The sequence below is a fragment of the Penaeus chinensis genome, chromosome 13 (genome assembly GCF_019202785.1).
Source record: "Penaeus chinensis breed Huanghai No. 1 chromosome 13, ASM1920278v2, whole genome shotgun sequence".
NCBI classification, from domain to species: Eukaryota; Metazoa; Arthropoda; class Malacostraca; order Decapoda; family Penaeidae; genus Penaeus; species Penaeus chinensis.
The window spans coordinates 4,977,380-4,994,879 of record NC_061831.1 but is presented as its reverse complement, the minus strand read 5'-3'; the positions used below and the strand labels follow the sequence as shown (position 1 = coordinate 4,994,879).

The 17,500-nt window shown below is 35.9% G+C and overlaps 1 protein-coding gene across 1 annotated transcript in view; it reads right to left on the bottom strand.

Annotated features, from left to right (window-relative positions):
• Positions 1–17,500, bottom strand: part of LOC125031775 (U8-agatoxin-Ao1a-like) — a 158,153-nt gene that overhangs the window by 6,466 nt on the left and 134,187 nt on the right. Inside the window, exons 2-3 of the mRNA XM_047622717.1 lie at positions 12,608–12,686; positions 9,674–9,712 (exon numbers count right to left, since the gene is read on the bottom strand). Of these exons, the coding sequence (XP_047478673.1) occupies positions 9,674–9,712; positions 12,608–12,686 (118 nt within the window). The remainder of the gene's footprint in view (positions 1–9,673; positions 9,713–12,607; positions 12,687–17,500) is intronic.

The following is a 17,500-nucleotide window of genomic DNA, read 5'->3' as shown; positions in this document are numbered from 1 at the left end:
TCCCTTTTTTCCGTAATCCCTTTCCCTTTCCTTTCTTTTCCTTTCCTTCTCGTCTCTTTTGTTTCTCTCTTTCCTCTCCTCTCTCTCCCCTCTCATTCTCCTGACCCATTCTTCTCACTTTCTCTCTTCTCTCATCTCTTCCTTTCTTCTCCTCTTCCCCTCCCGTCTTCTCTTTATCCTCCCTTCTCTCTTTCTCCTCCTGTGTCCGTTATTCTTTCCTCCTCCTCCTCCTCCTCCTTTCCGAACCCTTTCATCTCTTCTCCTCTCCTCTCCCCTCCCCTCTTTTCGCCTATTTTCCTTCCCCCTTCTCCTTCCCCTTCTTTTGTCCCCCTCTCCTTTATCCCTTAGTCACCCCCCCCCCATCGTCCCCATTGTATATTTGGGTACAATCCCCTAATTCTTATTTATGGTGTGTGTGCGGTTTTGTGTGTAGGGGGGGGGTAGCTTAGGTCCCCCCCTCCCCCTCCCCTTCCCTCCTATCTCGTCCCTCCTCCTAAAAAATAGACCTGACCAGATAAAAAAAAAAAAAAAAAAAAAAAAAAAGGTCTTTTGAAAACGCCAGCGAAAACGACCTTGTAAATTGGCCTTATTCTAAGAGTGGTTTTGAGAGCTGAGCCGGCGATCTTCATCCACCTCTCCACTCTCTCCACCTTTCCATTGGGTGCCCTCTGTTCTCCACCTTTTCATATCCACTTTTCGTGTTTTATTTCCTTTTTCCTTTTTCCTATCCTCCTTCTGTCTTCCAATATTATTTTACGTTATTTTTATCAACTTTCTATGTTTCCCGATTCCTTTTGTTATCCTTTCCATCCTCCTCTCCTCATCCTTATCTTAAGTCCATCCTCAAATCTATCTCCTCCATCCCTATTCTGCTTCTATTCTCTATCCTCTCTCATTATCTTTTTCTATCTTTTCCCTTCATCCTTCATCTACCTTTCTCCTTTCTCTCTCCACCGTTCTTACTCCACCTTTCTCTCTACCTTTCTATCTTTTTCCTCTTTTCCTCCTCCTCCTCTTCCTCTTCCTCTTCCATTCCTCTGCACTCCACTATTTCTGCTCTATCCTCATTCTTCTATCCTCATACCTTTCCCCGTCTACTTTTAACCTTTCTATCTCCATCCTTCCTGCTCCACATTCCTCCCCCTATCCACCACTACTCCACGCTCTCCTCCACTATTTCTTCTCATCCCAATTTTCTTCGTGCTTACTTCCACCCTTCCCTCTCCACCTTCCCCCTCCACCCTCCACCCTTCCATCCCCCTCCACCCTCCACCTTTCCCCTTCCCTCTCCACCTTCACCCTCCACCCTCCACCTTTCCCCTTCCCTTTCCACCTTCCCCTTCCACCCTCCACCTTTCCCTCTCCACCTTCACCCCCTACCCTCCACCCTTCCATCCCCCTCCACCCTCCACCCTTCCCCTTCCCTCTCCACCTTCCCCCTCCACCCTTCCACCCTCCACCCTTCCCTCCCTCCCCCCCCTCCCCTCTACCATAAAGCCACATTGAGAGTAAAAAAAAAAAGATTATATGTCGATGTCCAGGAATTTTGTGGGTGACAAGGAAAGGAAATATGATGACCATTTATTCCACAGGAGGAGACGGAGAATTGGCTAAGTTAAAACGAAGGAAATGTGACTTTTTTTTCTCTCTCTCTCTCTCTCTCTCTCTCTCTCTCTCTCTCTCTCTCTCTCTCTCTCTCTCTCTCTCTCTCTCTCTCTCTCTCTCTCTCTCTCACTTCTCTTCTCTTTCTTCTTTCTTCTTCATCTTCTTCTGATTCTTATATTCTGTCTACTTTTTACTCTTCTTTTTTTCTGAATTCGTTCATACCTTTTAGTTTTTTAGTTTTCTTTCTTCTCTTCTCTTCTATTCCTTTTCGTTATTATCTCTCATCTTCTTTTTTCTGTATTCATTGATTATTTTTCTTTATTATTTTTCTTCTTATTCTTTGTTGTTTTTTGGGTCGTCATTTGTCATCTTTCTCCTTCTTCTTCTCTGTCTTCCTCTTCTTCTTTCTTCTTTGTCTTCCTCTTCTTCCTTTTCATTTTTTATGCTGTTTTCCATGTCTTCGCTTTCTTCTTCTCCTTCGTTTTCTTCTTCTTCTTCTCCTTCTTCTTCTTCTTCTTCTTGTCCTTCGGTTTCGTCTTTTCTTATTCTTCTTTGTCGTCTTCTTCGTTCGCCGTCGTTATCCTCTGCTCCATTTTCTGTTGTTGTTGTTTTTCGTTCTCTTCTTTTTCTTGATTTATTGTATCATCTTCTTCTCCTTTTCCTTCTTATTATTCTTATTTTGCTACCTCTTTTTCCTTCGTTTCGTGTGTGTTTTTTTTTTTTTTCTCGTTCTTTCTCTTTCTCTCTCTTCATCTATTTCTTCTTCTACTTCCTTTATTCTCTTTTTCCCTCTTCTTTTCTCTTTACTTCTCTCCTCTCTCATTCTACTTTTATCACATATTATCATATCCAATTCTTTGTATTTCTACCTATATAATTTCTTTATTTTATCTATCTCTTATTTATTCACGTATCTACCATTTCCTTTTATTTACTCACGTATCTACCATCTCCTTTTATTTACTCACGTATCTACCATTTCCTTTCATTTACTCACGTATCTGCCATCTCCTTTTAATTATTCACGTATCTACCATCTCCTTTCCTTTATTCCCTTATTTGTCATCATATCTCCTTTCACTTTTAACGTCAGCCGTCAGAAATGAGATCTTAAGTTTTCCCGAACTTATGTAATATCTAAGTTGTTTGCAATCTTGCGGAAGGCAACTTTGTAACATTCTCGCAATATATCTCTTTCAAGCTTTTATTTATACACTGAAGGTGAATGCCACGAAAGGGGAATATGTAATAATTAGATAAAGACAGTAATATTGACAATAATAATGTTTATGATGATAAGAGTAATAATATTAGTAATAATGATATCGTGGCAATAATTAATACAAATAGATGATGATTGACGATATCTGATAATGATAACTATCAATATTAATTGATAATTATGTTCATGATAAAGACTGATAATAGTGATAATAATCAGGAATGCTATGGTGATAATGATGGTGATCATCTTAATCATAGTAATTATGAAAATGATAATTGAGAATAAGTGGTAGTAATGAACATAATGATTATAATTATAGCAGCAATTATAACAACAATATCAATGATAATGGTCCCGATAATAATAATGATAGTGGTATTGAAAATAATAATAATGATAGTGGTATTGAAAATAATAATAATGATAGTGGTATTGAAAATAATAATAATGATAGTGGTATTGAAAATAATAATAATGATAGTGGTATTGAAAATAATAATAATGATAGTGGTATTGAAAATAATAATAATGATAGTGGTATTGAAAATAATAATAATGATAGTGGTATTGAAAATAATAATAATGATAGTGGTATTGAAAATAATAATAATGATAGTGGTATTGAAAATAATAATAATGATAGTGGTATTGAAAATAATAATAGTGATAGTGGTATTGAAAATAATAATAATGATAGTGGTATTGAAAATAATAATAATGATAGTGGTATTGAAAATAATAATAATGATAGTGATATTGAAAATAATAATAATGATAGTGGTATTGAAAATAATAATAATGATAGTGGTATTGAAAATAATAATAGTGATAGTGGTATTGAAAATAATAATAATAGCAATAATAGTACAAATAATGATAAGAATGATAATTATAATAATAACTATAATAATAATAATAATAATAATAATAATGATAATAATAATAATAATAATTATAATAATTATAATAATAATAATAATAATAATAATAATAATAAGTAATAATAATAATGATGATGATAATAACAATAATTACAAAAATGATAAAAATGATAATGATGATGATAATAATAAAAATAATAATAATAATAATGGTACTGATAATGACGATTGTAAAAAATAATATAAATTGACCTTATTCTACGAGTGGTTTCTAGAGCTGAGCCGATGAGAGTGACAAGGAAAATATTAATATAGTAATAATAACAACAGTAATAATAATAATGATAATAATAATAATAATGATAATAATAATGATAATAATGATGATGATAACAAAAATAATGATAATAATAATAATAATAATAATAATAATAATAATAATAATAATGATATTAATAATAATAGTAATAATGATAGTAATAATGATGATAATAATTATGATAGTGATGATGATAAAAATTATTATAGTAATAATGATAATAATAATGATAATAATAATAACAATGAGAATAATAATAATAATGATAATGATAAAACAATAATGATAATAATAATGATAATAATAGTAATCATTGTCATCATCATAATAATAATAACAATAATAATGATAATGATAACAAAAATAATAATAATAATAATAATGGTAATATAATAACAATAATAACAATGATAATAATGATGATAATAGTAATAATAATGATGCTAATAATACTAATGATAATAGTAATAACGACAATAATAATAATAATAATAATGATAATAATAATAATAACAATTGTAATAATAACAATAATAATGATAATAATAATAATAATAATAATAATAATAATAATAATAATAATAATATTAGTGATAACAATAATAATAATAGTGATGATAGTGATAATGATAATAATGATAATGATGATAAGGATAATGATGATAGTATTAGAAATTCTGATAATAATAATAATGATAATTATAATAATGATAATTATGATAATGATGATAGTAATAGTAATGCTGATGATAATAATAATAGTAATACTAATGATGATAATAATAATAATTATAGTAATAATAATTATTATTATCATTATAATTGTTGTTGTTGATAATATTATTGTTATTGTTATTATTATTATTATCATTATTATTATTATTATCATTATTGTTATATAATCATTATCATGTTCAGCATCATCATGATGACAATAACAATGATAATAATAATGATAGCAATAATGATAATGATAATATTAATAATGATAATTATAATATTAATAATAATAATTACGATAATAATGTATAATAATAACAATAATAATAATAATAATAATAATAATAATAATAATAATAGTAATAATAATAACAACAATAATGATAAGAATAATAACAATGATAACAGTAACTATCATAATAACGCTATTAATGATTAAAATGATGACATCCTTTTCATGTTCTTGCACTGCGGATCAGAATATTTAGATTTGATATAAACCTCGGACCAAAAGGGAATATATTGATTACAGATAATTGGTCTAATTCCCAGGTTCTGTGGAAATGTCTGATTATTTCTCTTCTCTTCTCTTTTATTTCTTTTGCTTCTTCTTCCTCTCCTTGTTCTTCTTGGTCCTCCTTTTCTCTGTTTTTTGTTTTTTTATTGTCTTCCTATTATTATCATTATGATTATTATTATCATTATTATTTATATCATCGTTATCGTTAGTATTATTACTATTAGTGTTATTATAATCATTATCATTGTCAATAGTCTTAGCATTATTTTCGTTATCATCATCATTATTATTATCATTATCATCTTTACTGTCATCATTATTATCATCATTAATTTTCATAACATCATCATCATCATTATTGTTACTATTATTATTACTATTATTATTATTACCATTATCTTTATTATCATCAATATTATAATCCTTGTTACTTTACCTATTATCATTATCATCATCATTATCATCTGTTTTTATAATTTATTTTTATTATCATTATTATTATATTTTTTTATTATTATTATTATTATCATTATCATAATTATCTTTAATAGCAATAATATTACTATTATTTTTATCTTTATAATATTATCATTATCATTATAATTATTATTATTATTATTATTATCACGATGATCATTATTTTTATAATTATCATTATCCTTATTGTTGTTATTATTATTATTATTACTAATATCAATATTGTTGTTATTTTCATTGTTGTTATTCTTACTAATGATATTATTATTATTATTATTATTATTATTATTATTATTATTTTCATTATTGTTATTATTATCATTACTATTATTATTATAATAATTTCTTTCAGCATTCACGTTGTTACTATCACTATGAATATTGTTATCATCATTATCATTTTCATTATCATACTCACCATGGTCATTATTTCTGTTGTTGCCAAGGTTAGTATCATCAAAATCATCATCATTATCATTGTTACTATCATTATTATTTTTTATTATTATTATTATCATCATTATTATTATCATCATTATTATTATCATCATTATTATTATCATCATTATTATTATCATCATTATCATTATCATTATGATCATTAAAATTACTATTTTAATCATCACTATTATTGTTATCATAATTACTATTACTATAATTATTATCATTATAATCGTTACTACCATTACTATTATTATTAGAAATATCATTATCAATATTATAATCATTATCACCATTATCTATATCATCACCAACATTATCATTATATATATTTTCATTATTTTCTTCCCATTAAATATGTCATTCATATTGTTATATTATTATAATTATTTCTTGTTCTTAGTATCTTCGTTAATATTACTGTTATCATCATTACTATTATCATTGATATTACTGTTATTATCATTATGTTTAATATCATCATTAGCATCATTTCAGTTACTGTTATTATCATCATAAATCTATTTCATTGTTGCATTATCATCATTATATCTGCAATTACTGTTACTGTTAATAAATGTAGTACTTACTATCAGTATTATTATTATAAAAATGATTATCATTATCATAATCATTATTATACTCATATTTCTTATCATCGTCATTACTGTTGTCATCATTATCATTATCATTATCTTTACCATTGTCATTATCATTATCATCATTATTTTCATTAGTAGTCGTAGTAGTACTATTATCATTATTACTAATATTATCATTATCATTATTATTATTACTATTATAATGACAATTACAGTGATGATAATAATGATAATAATAGTAAAAATAATAATAATGATAATATTATTAATAATAATAATAATAATAATAATAATAACAATAATAATAATAATATTATTATTATTATTATTATTATTATCATTATTATCATCATTGTCATTATTATCATCTTTATTATCACTGTTACTTTTATCATTATTATCATTATTATTATTATCATTATCATTATTGTCTTTATCATTATCATTATTATTACTATTACCATTACTATTATCCTCATTAATTTCCATTATCATTATTGCTTATTATCATTTTACTATTATCATCAGTGTCCTTTTATGTTTATATAATGATGACAATAATAATACTGATAATAATGATAATGATAATAAATTGTATAATAGAAGTAACAATAATTATGATAATGCTAACAATATTAATAATAACAATAACAATAACAATAATGACAATATCAACTATGATAATAATATTGATGATGATGATATTAACAATGATAATCATAATCATTGTAATGATAATAACTATTATTATCATTGTTGTTGTATTATCATTATTATTAATAGCATCATTATTATTATTATTACATCACAATAATAGCAATAATAATTACGGCAATAATGATGATGCAATACAAGAGTAGTTGCAATCTCTTATCTAATAACATCTTGTCATTGCCCATAATATATTTTCCTTGTTAATTTTTTTTACATAAATCATTATCACAATGAAGACATATATATATACGAGAATTGTCATGATAACAATGAAAGCAATAACATCAATATTGTGTTAATTGTCACATATTTCTAAAACAGGTAGACTAGATTATGTATACATCTACTTCTATGCCAGTTTATTGCTACTTAGAACACTTATGGTGATACATATGATACTGACAGTGACTTTAGAACCTTTGTTGTATATTGTATGAATGTATCATGTATCCATGTTTGTGTTATTGTCATTGTCACTATCATTACCATTACCACCACCATGGAATTATGGCAACATATGAACATTTTCTTGAACACTGAAACACTTAAGATATTTCCAACAAGGACCAAGCATGCCATACTTATAAACTGTAAAACATGTCTTTCCTTTCCATCGCAGAAGAGGAAATCCAGTAAACTCCAAAACTACTTTCTTGTTTATATAACAACAACCATCTAAAGTACTACTCAGAAGCAAGCACAAGCAGTTCTAGGACACTCCAGGTCACTCTAGGATCATTCTTTTAGGAATTTCTAGGACGACATAAATCAAGGCCTGGTGGGTGCTGGGTTTTTTTTTTTTTTTTTTTTTTTTTTTCTTTTTTTAGGGACTTCGAAGCTTGAATAACGTGTGTGTCACCATGGTGTCTAGTGGTGGTGTCACATCAGGTGGTGGTGGTTGGTGATGGTTATGGTGCATCAGCGTGTGTGGTTGTTGTGACGGTGCAGTTAGGAGGCATCACACCCTAAAGGAACGAACATCAACACGCTGGGGTTGAGCTACACGGTGTGACGTCACACACGATCAAGACGAAGAACGGCATGCGTGACGTTTCAGCTTTTTGTATTATTTATTTGAATTATTTTTTGACATCATTTCTGTCAGTGAGGGTGGGAGAAAAAACCCCAAATTCAGTATCATTAATAAGATTATCTCTTACTTTCGCAATATATCTATTCAATCAAGAATCTCAGAAAAAGCCTGGGTTATATTTCCAGTTTTAGTGTGATACCCCCTTCTTCTAAAACTACGACACTAATGTGTGATAATGTTGTTTGCGACGAATCATGAACTAACAGCGCTCTTTTGAAATTGCACAAGAGCTGATAAATTGACTCAGTAGGTCCAGGTCCCCGGTAGACGACTGTGTGTTTGCTGAATACCGTGTTGGCAGAAGACGTTCAAAAATACGAAAAACGCAAGACCCTAATTCGGTAACGCCATTCCACCACTCTTTGTCTGCAGAATATTAAACGGAGTATCGGCGTAATAACGGTAAAGGGGCCTTCAAAAGATACATCTATTCGAAATAAGATCTAAAAGACGGGTGGGGAAATCGTGGTTATTAAAGCGAGCAGACGTGATAAATTGCATTAATAAGTGATGTTGCACAACCTAGGCGGAATATATAAAAGAGTGGACAGTTTTAGCGGATTTAATTCGATGAGCTTTGCAAAAAAAATAAACATTGTTTCGCGATTTGTTTTTATGAACGTAAAATCATAAGTGCCATATGTTTTATCGCATGGTTGGAGAGCCGGGCTATTTTTGTGGTGTCCGCAGGTCAGAGCAGTTTGAACGGGTTTTAAAAATGCGCGCTGTGGAGGGAGGAAAATCTAAAATATCTACTCACGCAAACGAGTAAATCCAACACAATTTATCTTTCTTTTATGCATCTCGATTCTTTATCCAATTTTCTCACTCTATGCCCCTCCTCTTCCTTCTCCTCCGTTCCTCACGTCTGAGCCACCGCTTCTGTCCTTCGCTCGCCGACCGCCGCGCCACCACTTCACCACCAAAGGCTTCACGTGAGCCACACCAATACCCTCTGTTCCCTTCCCCCCTGACGCCAGCACACGCTACTAACACCTCGACACAGCGTTCTGTTTATTAAAAGGCCAGACGCGCTATGCACATTCATGTCACACCACCGCAGCGCCTTCTCTTACCATCTCTTAACGGGGACTGGGTCAGCCAAGTCGTCTTGCCTGTGGCGTACCGAAGAAAAAAGGGGGCGTGTTAACATATCTCAGACCAAAAAAAAGGAAAAGGGAAAGGGGAAGGAAGGAAAAGGGAGAGGAAGATGAGAGAAATTAAAAAGAAATTGTCCAGGAACCATACTCAGTGTTCACTTTTATTCACTGATGATAGCTCTCCCTCACTGTCTATGACTATGTGGTGTGTGTTGGGTTCGACCTAAGACCAGTGATGAAAATTAAATCATTCCAAAATAATATTCATAAATATATATATACATATATACATATATATATATATATATATATATATATATATGCATCCTTATTGTTACCATTAGCATAAAAGAATGAGATGGATCAATGACTACATTCGCCCAGAAAGAGGAAAAACATCCTATGAACATAATAGTCTTTTAGCAGTTTTGATTAGATCGTTTCGCCTCGCTACGACCGCAGTTACGACCAGGCAATGGTGATTAAAAATGCGTGCGGAGGCGCAGGGTTTCAACCAAATGAAAGAAACAAAGAAATATCCTAACGGCTGGGGTCTAGAACCAATGGGTGAGCTCAGTCTTCTAAACCCACTCGCAGTTTATGGGGTACTCAAAGTCTGGCTTGTTATGTAGGCTTTTAGACTACAAAATGCCAATTGCAGCCCCGTTTTATTTATATTTTTTATCGTTTTTTTTTTTATCCTTTAGGGAGAAAGTAGCAAGTGTTGGCTACACTGAGCTGCTTAGACTCTGACCCACAAAAAGTGTAGGAAATTTCTAAAGCTTAATTTGCATTGTGAAGCTCTGCATCGTGGGATTTGTTTAGCTCGTGCTGCGCGCGCAACCATACTGCCTTTTGTTTTTGTTTATTTTTTCTCTTTTTGGTCGTTTACTTAGCTAAAACTGTGGATATGTAACATGTCAGTGAAGCTATTTTTTATGTGATTTTTTTAGTTAGAATAACAAAAGTCACGAGAAAGGAGAAACATCATGAGACGAAATCAAGCTGAACTTTGTAATGGCGCAACATTTACAACAGAAAACGCGAAAGTAGACGAGTGCAAAGGAAGTAGCTAATTACATACAGGTGTGTGTGTGTGTGTGTGTGTGTGTGTGTGTGTGTGTGTGTGTCTGTGGCTTTGTTGTTTGGATTTGTTTATTTAATGACACACTTATTTAACTATTTATTTACATCCCATGCAAAGCCATTTGTTTAAAGGCATTTCCATTGCCTCTGGACACACCCTCTCAAAACGGAATTTCCCGATTCAGCAAAATCACTTTAATGATTTCACTACCTTTCGCTTCTACTTCTTCTTCTATTCCTTCCTTCCCTTTCTTTATTCCGCGAGTGTCCAGAGGCGATCAAGTAATAGGTTTTCGTAAGGTCGATATCAAGAGTGACGTCACTCGGTCGATTTGTATCAATAGTGAAGCGAACGAGATAAGGTCATTCGGAAAGCTGACCTTTTTTTTAGTTTTTTTTTTTTCTTTTCTTTTCGTGTTTGTAAGGAATTTTGGTGTTGTTTGTCTCTGTTTACTGTTTGATATCAATTCAATTTGATATCAGGGTCTTTAATTGAAGTTGCTGACCGTATTTTCTCTCGTCAATAATAACTAATTTTGTACTAATATATCCCCGTCTTTATTGTACTGTGTACGGCATAAGGAATTTTGATCTTGTATAACCCTGTCGATATTGTATTATATAATCTATACTGTTAATTAATCATATTTATTATCTGGGTATTTGACTGGCTTATTTTTTTTTTTTTTTTTTTTTTTTTTTTTTTTTTTTTTTTTTTCTTGTTCTTAGTACGTAACTTTAGTCTTGTATAAATAATTACGTCGATATCGGTTTGCATATTTTATACTATTTAATATACTCTATGTGTATCATTGATTATATTTTGATTATTCAGAGGCTTTGGTGCCATTATGTTTTATATAAATGCAAGATTGGAAGAAAAAAAATAAAGTCTTTTAATTCGGATATTTTTCTCATGACAAAAAAAAACCTAAAAGATTTAGTAATTATTAAAATAAGATACAAAAGAAAATCACTAATAACAGTGGTGATGATAATAAAGATTGGTGATAATAATGACATTTAGGAAAATGGTGATGATGGCAATGATAATAAAGAAAAAAAAATATATGAATATTAATAATAATGATGATAATACAAACTACACACTCACGCACATTCACACAAAATTAACCTTATTGAGAGTGGGGTTCCCTTGCCTTACCTTCACCTTATCCTTGCCTTATCCTTATCTTATCCTTGCCTTAATCTTCCCTTACCCTTGCCTTATCCTTATCTTACCCTTCCTTGCCCTTGCCTTACGCTTACCTTACCCCTGCCTTATCCTTATCTTACCCTTACCTAACCCTTACCTTACCCCTGCCTTATCTTTATCTTAACCATGCCTTATCCTTACCTTACTCTTGCCTTATCCTTATCTTACCCTTACTTTACCCTTACCTAACCCTTACCTTACCCTTACCTTACCCTTATGCTTATCCATCTCTCTCTTTCACCCCCATCCCTTACTCTCCCTTTACTCTTTCCCTTCCATTCTCCATATTCCTTTCCTTTCTCCAGCTAGCCCTTCCCCGCTACCACCCATTACCCCCTCCCCATTAGCCCCTTCCCATTACCCCCTTCCCATCACCCACTCCCTATTACCCACTCCCTATTACCCACTCCCTATTAACCCAACCAGCTACCCCTTCCCCATTACCACCCATTACCTCCTCCCCATCCCCCCCTCCCCATCACCCCCTCCCCCCACATGCCACTACGCTACACCGAGAGTACATATGCCTCCTCCACCTAGTCGCATGGATCAACCTCCTGCCCGCCCGCGCCCTTCCGTCCGCGTGGGTCGACGGGCAGCATACTCACTTCTGAGTCCTTGAGAGGAGTCTTTCCAAAAGGTCGGTTGTGTAGTCGACGTCTGGTTGGCCGCTGTCGCCTTCCTGACCTGCGGGGGGAGAGAGAGAGGGCGAGAAGGGTTAGATATGGGCTGATAAGGTCGTGTTATAATGGGTAGATAAGGTTATGGTTATGGTTAAATAAAGTTGTGTCTTTTTTTGTTTGTTTTTTGTTACATTTTTGGTTAGATAGGGTTATATTTTTTGGTTAGATAAGGTCATTTTTTTTTTTTGTTTTTGTTTTTGAGAGAAAGAGAGAGAGAGAGAGGGAAAGGAGGGAGAGAGAGAGAGAGAGAGAGAGAGAGAGAGAGAGAGAGAGAGAGAGAGAGAGAGAGAGAGAGAGAGAGAGAGAGAGAGAGAGGGGAAGGGGAGAGAGAGAGAGAGAAAGAGAGAGAGAGAGAGAGAGAGAAGAAAAAAAAATATCTAGAAGTGTGAACGAACGTAAAGAAAGCGAGAGAATTGGGGCGAAAGAGAGTCTCTGGAGCACAAAATTATTCATTAACTTTTTTTTGCTTGTTTGTTTTTATATTGTTCTATTAACTTTTTGTTCTGCTTTATTCCATAACCCTATTCTACCTCCCTGTATCCAATATCCTTCCCATCCTACTCTTTTCCCTCTTATTTCTTCTTATTAGTCTCCTCTTCCTTCTTCCTCTTATTCTTCCTTATCTCCTCAATATTGCATTTCTAATTTCCTTTCATTTCTTCCTCTCCTCCTTAACCCTCCCTGTCCCTACCTACCGCGACCCTCCACCCAACCTCCACTCCACTTCCCTCCACCTACTCTACCCCTCCATCCCTCCACCCCTCCACCTCTCCACCCCTCCACCCCTCCACCCCTCCAACCCCCCACCCCTCCACCCCTCCATCCCTCCACCCTCCACCCCTCCACCCCTCCACCCCTCCACCCATCCACCCCTCCACCCCTCCACTCCTCCACCCCTCACCCTCCATCCCTCCACCCCTCCACCCTCCACCCCTCCACCCATCCACCCCTCCACCCCTCCAACCCTCCACCCCTCCATCCATCCTCCACCCCTTCATCCCTCTACCCCTCCACCCCTCCACCCCTCCACCCCTCCATCCCTCCACCCCTCCATCCCTCCACCCCTCCACCCCTCCATCCCTCCACCCCTCCACCCCTCCACCCCTCCATCCCTCCACCCCTCCACCCCTCCACCCCTCCATCCCTCCATCCCTCCACCCCTCCACCCCTCCATCCCTCCACCATCTCCATTGCCCTCCTGAGAGACATAATCTTAAGCACAAGGTTAATTTCCCTTAAGTAAAGCCCTGAGCCGGAGGTGGCGATGGTCGAGGGGAAGGGAGAAGGGAGAAGGGAGAAAGGGAGGGGAGAAGGGAGGGGAAGGGAGAGGGGAGAAGGGAGAAAGGGAGGGGAGAAGGGGAGGGGAAGGGGAAGGGAGAAGGGAGAAAGGGAGGGGAGAAGGGGAGGGGAAGGGGAAGGGAGAAGGGAGAAAGGGAGGGGAGAAGGGGAAGGGAAAGGGGAAGGAAGATGGGTGAAAGGGATGGGAGAAGGAGAGGGGAAGGGGAAGGAAGAAGGGAGAAAGGGAAGGGAGAAGGGAAGGAAGAAGGGAGAAAGGGAGGGGAGAAGGGAGAAAGGGAGGATATAAAAGAGAAGGGGAGGGGAGAAGGGAGAAAGGGAGGAGAGAAGGTAGAAGGGGGGAGGAAAAGTGATAGGGGGGAAAGAGAGAGAGAGAAAAAAAAGAATGAAAGTGAGATAGAAAAGAAACAAGATAGAAGAAAGGGGGGGAAAACAAATAGTACAGACAAAGAAGCAGATAAGAAAGAAAGATAAATAAACATCTACAATAAGAAAAAACAAAACACAGAAAAGAGAAACGGGAAATCCTGCAAACAAGAGATAAACAAACAAAGGAATAAACACCACACGCAAGAAATGCCAATAACAAGAAAGCGTAAAGATAAGGAAAACACAGCAAGACCTCCCTCGACAAGACCTTCTTAAGGGAACAATCGGTAACCTGAGACGACAAGAGCTTCCTGTGGGAGGCGAGGCTTCGGTTGGCCTCCCGCGAGACACATCCGAGAGGAGAGGTGACGGGCGGGAAGCAGGAGGAGGAGGAGGAGAGGATACAGGAGGATAGAGGGCGAGGACAAGAAGGAGGAGGAGGAGGAGGAGGAGAGGATACAGGAGGATAGAGGGCGAGGAGAAAGGAGGAGGAGGAGGAGGAGGAGGAGGAGGAGGAGGAGGAGGAGGAGGAGGAGATACAGGAGGATAGAGGGCGAGGAGAAGAAGGAGAAAAAGGAGGAGGAGGAGGGGATGTAGGAAGATTGGAAGCAGAGGAGGAGAAGGAAGAGAAAGAAGAGGAGGAGGAGGAGGGAATGTTGGAGGAGAGGGGGCGGGGAGGTGGAGAGGGGGGGACGTCGACGGACAGGGGGAAGAGAGGTGGAAGTGAGAAGGGGACCGAAGGACAGGGAAGGGAAGACGAAGGAAAGGATGGAACAAGAAGGAGGGGAAGGGGGGCATGGAAGGGTGGGGGGGAGGAGGAGGAGGAGAAGAAGGAGGAGGAGGAGGAAGAGAAAAATGAGGAGAAGGAGGAGGAGGAGGAGGATTGGGGGAGGGAAGACGGGGAGGAAAGAGAAGACAGAGAAAGAACGGGGAGGAGGAGATAGGTAGAAAAGAAGGAGGTAGGAAGACGAAGAGGGAGTAAAGGGCAGATGTGTGGTGGGGAGAGAGAAGATGGAAGGGTGAAGGAGAGGTGGGGGAGGATGGAAGGAAGAGACACAGAGATGTAAAGAGAAAGGGAGGAGACAAGGAGGAAAGAAATGTGGGGAAAGAAGGAGAAAATTAGGAAGGAGGGAGTGAAAAAAAGACAAAAAAAGATACATGGAAAGAAAGTGATAAAGGTGGGAAAAAGAAGGGAAAAGAAGAGAAAGAGAGGATATAGACATAGGGAAAGAAGAGAAACTAAGGAAAAGAAAAAGAAGAAGAAAATAAGAGAAAGTCGAAGACGGAGGAGAGTGTTAAGGACGAAAAAAACGTGGGAATATATAGAGCGAGAAGAAACAACGAAGAAACGAAGAAGCGTAGACGTAATAAGCAGAGAGAAAGAATAAGGAGCAACTGGAGAAAAAATAATAGGAAGAGGAGGGTAAGCGAAAACAGGGAAAGGGGAAAAGCGAGGCTAATTAAGATAATACCGAGGGCGTTGCAGCGATCTAGGAAATAGAGAAAAGGGAAAAAGAAGAAGACGCAATAAAGAGGAATAGATAGAAGAAACCAAGGATTAAGGAACTGGGACAGAAGATGGGAAAATGAAGAATGATTAATAACCGGAAATGACGAATGGGGAGAAATGAAGATCCAGATGAAAAAGAATAACAGAAAAAAAAATATTGAGAATATTCAAGCAAAAGCGAATGAATAAATCATCATATTCCAAGAAATACGAATAACAGTAAAAATAACAATAACGATAATAATGGTATCAGTAAAGGTGATAGCAATAATGAGAATAATAATCATGATGATAATGATAACAACAATACCCAACAACAACAAGAAAAGTTAATCATTCAAGTTAAATTTCAAACTCACACGCGATACCTTTCAGTGTCGACACGTATTTTCCACAAGACAAGGGAGGTTTAATAGCAATGTCGAGGGTATATACACCAGGTGTATTGTGCAGCGAGGAACCAACTTAAACAACTCAATGGCCTACCGACGTCACCTCCCCCCTCCCTCCCCCACCCCCCCATTATTCCCTCACCCCCCCCCCCCCGCCCCCCGCCCCCAGGCACTGTCACCCCCCATTGTGTCATCTTGGGTTACCTCTCTCGCTCCTCCATTCGCCTTTCTTACTATTTCTCTTGTTTGTTGTGTTCTTTCTCCTCTTCCTTTTGAGTATTATTTTGTATCGGATTCTTCTTCTTTCTTCTATTTATTTTTCTTCTTCCTTTTTTTCTCTTCCTGTTCGTATCCCTGGTGCTGCTATTCTTTATCCGTCTCCTTTTGATTCTCTTTCTTCTAATTTTTTTCTACTTTTACTCCTGTTATTGCTTCGTTCTCCTCTTCGTCTTCTTCTGCTTCTTCTTCCTTCTTCTCTTCTTTCTTTTTCTTCGACGTTCTTTTCCTTCTCCTTCTCCTCCTCATCATCCCCATCTTCTTTCTCCTCCTCCTCTTCTTCTTCTTCTTCCTCCTTCTCCTTTTTTTTTTTTCCTTTTCTTCTACATTCTTTTCCTTCTCCTTCTCATCATCATCATCCCCATCTTCTTTTTCTTTCTCCTCTTCCTCCTCTTTATCTTTCTTTTCACTCTGCCTCCTCTTCCCTTTTCTCATCGAATACTGTTTTATCAATTTATCAATCCTTCCTCAGGTTATGTCCTTATTTATCTTTCCTCTTCTTCTCCCCTCTCCCCACTTCCTTCCTATTTTCCTTTTTCCCCTTTTCTCTCATCTCCCCTTCCTTTGTCCCATTTCCTATTTCGCTTTGTCTCCCCCCCCCCCCTTCCTTCCCTCAATATCCATCTTCTTGCTCTCTTTCTCCTCCTTTTTCCATTTCACCTACTTTTCTCCCATTTCTCTTCTCTTTACTCTATTTTATATCTCCTCTTATCCGTTTCCACCTCCATTTCTCTTCCCTTCCTTGCCTTTGCCTCTATCTTCCTTCCCCTTATTCCCTCTCCCTTTACCCCAATTCCACCTCTCTTTATCCTATTTCCTATATTCTCTTCTCCGTTTCTCCTCCACTTCCCCTCCCCTTATTTCCATCTCCTTCCCCCTCCCTTCCTTTCCCCCTTCCCCCTTCTCTTCCTTTATCCCACCTCCCCTTACCCCATACCCCCTCCCCACGCCTTCTCCCTCCTCCCGGCCTATGCA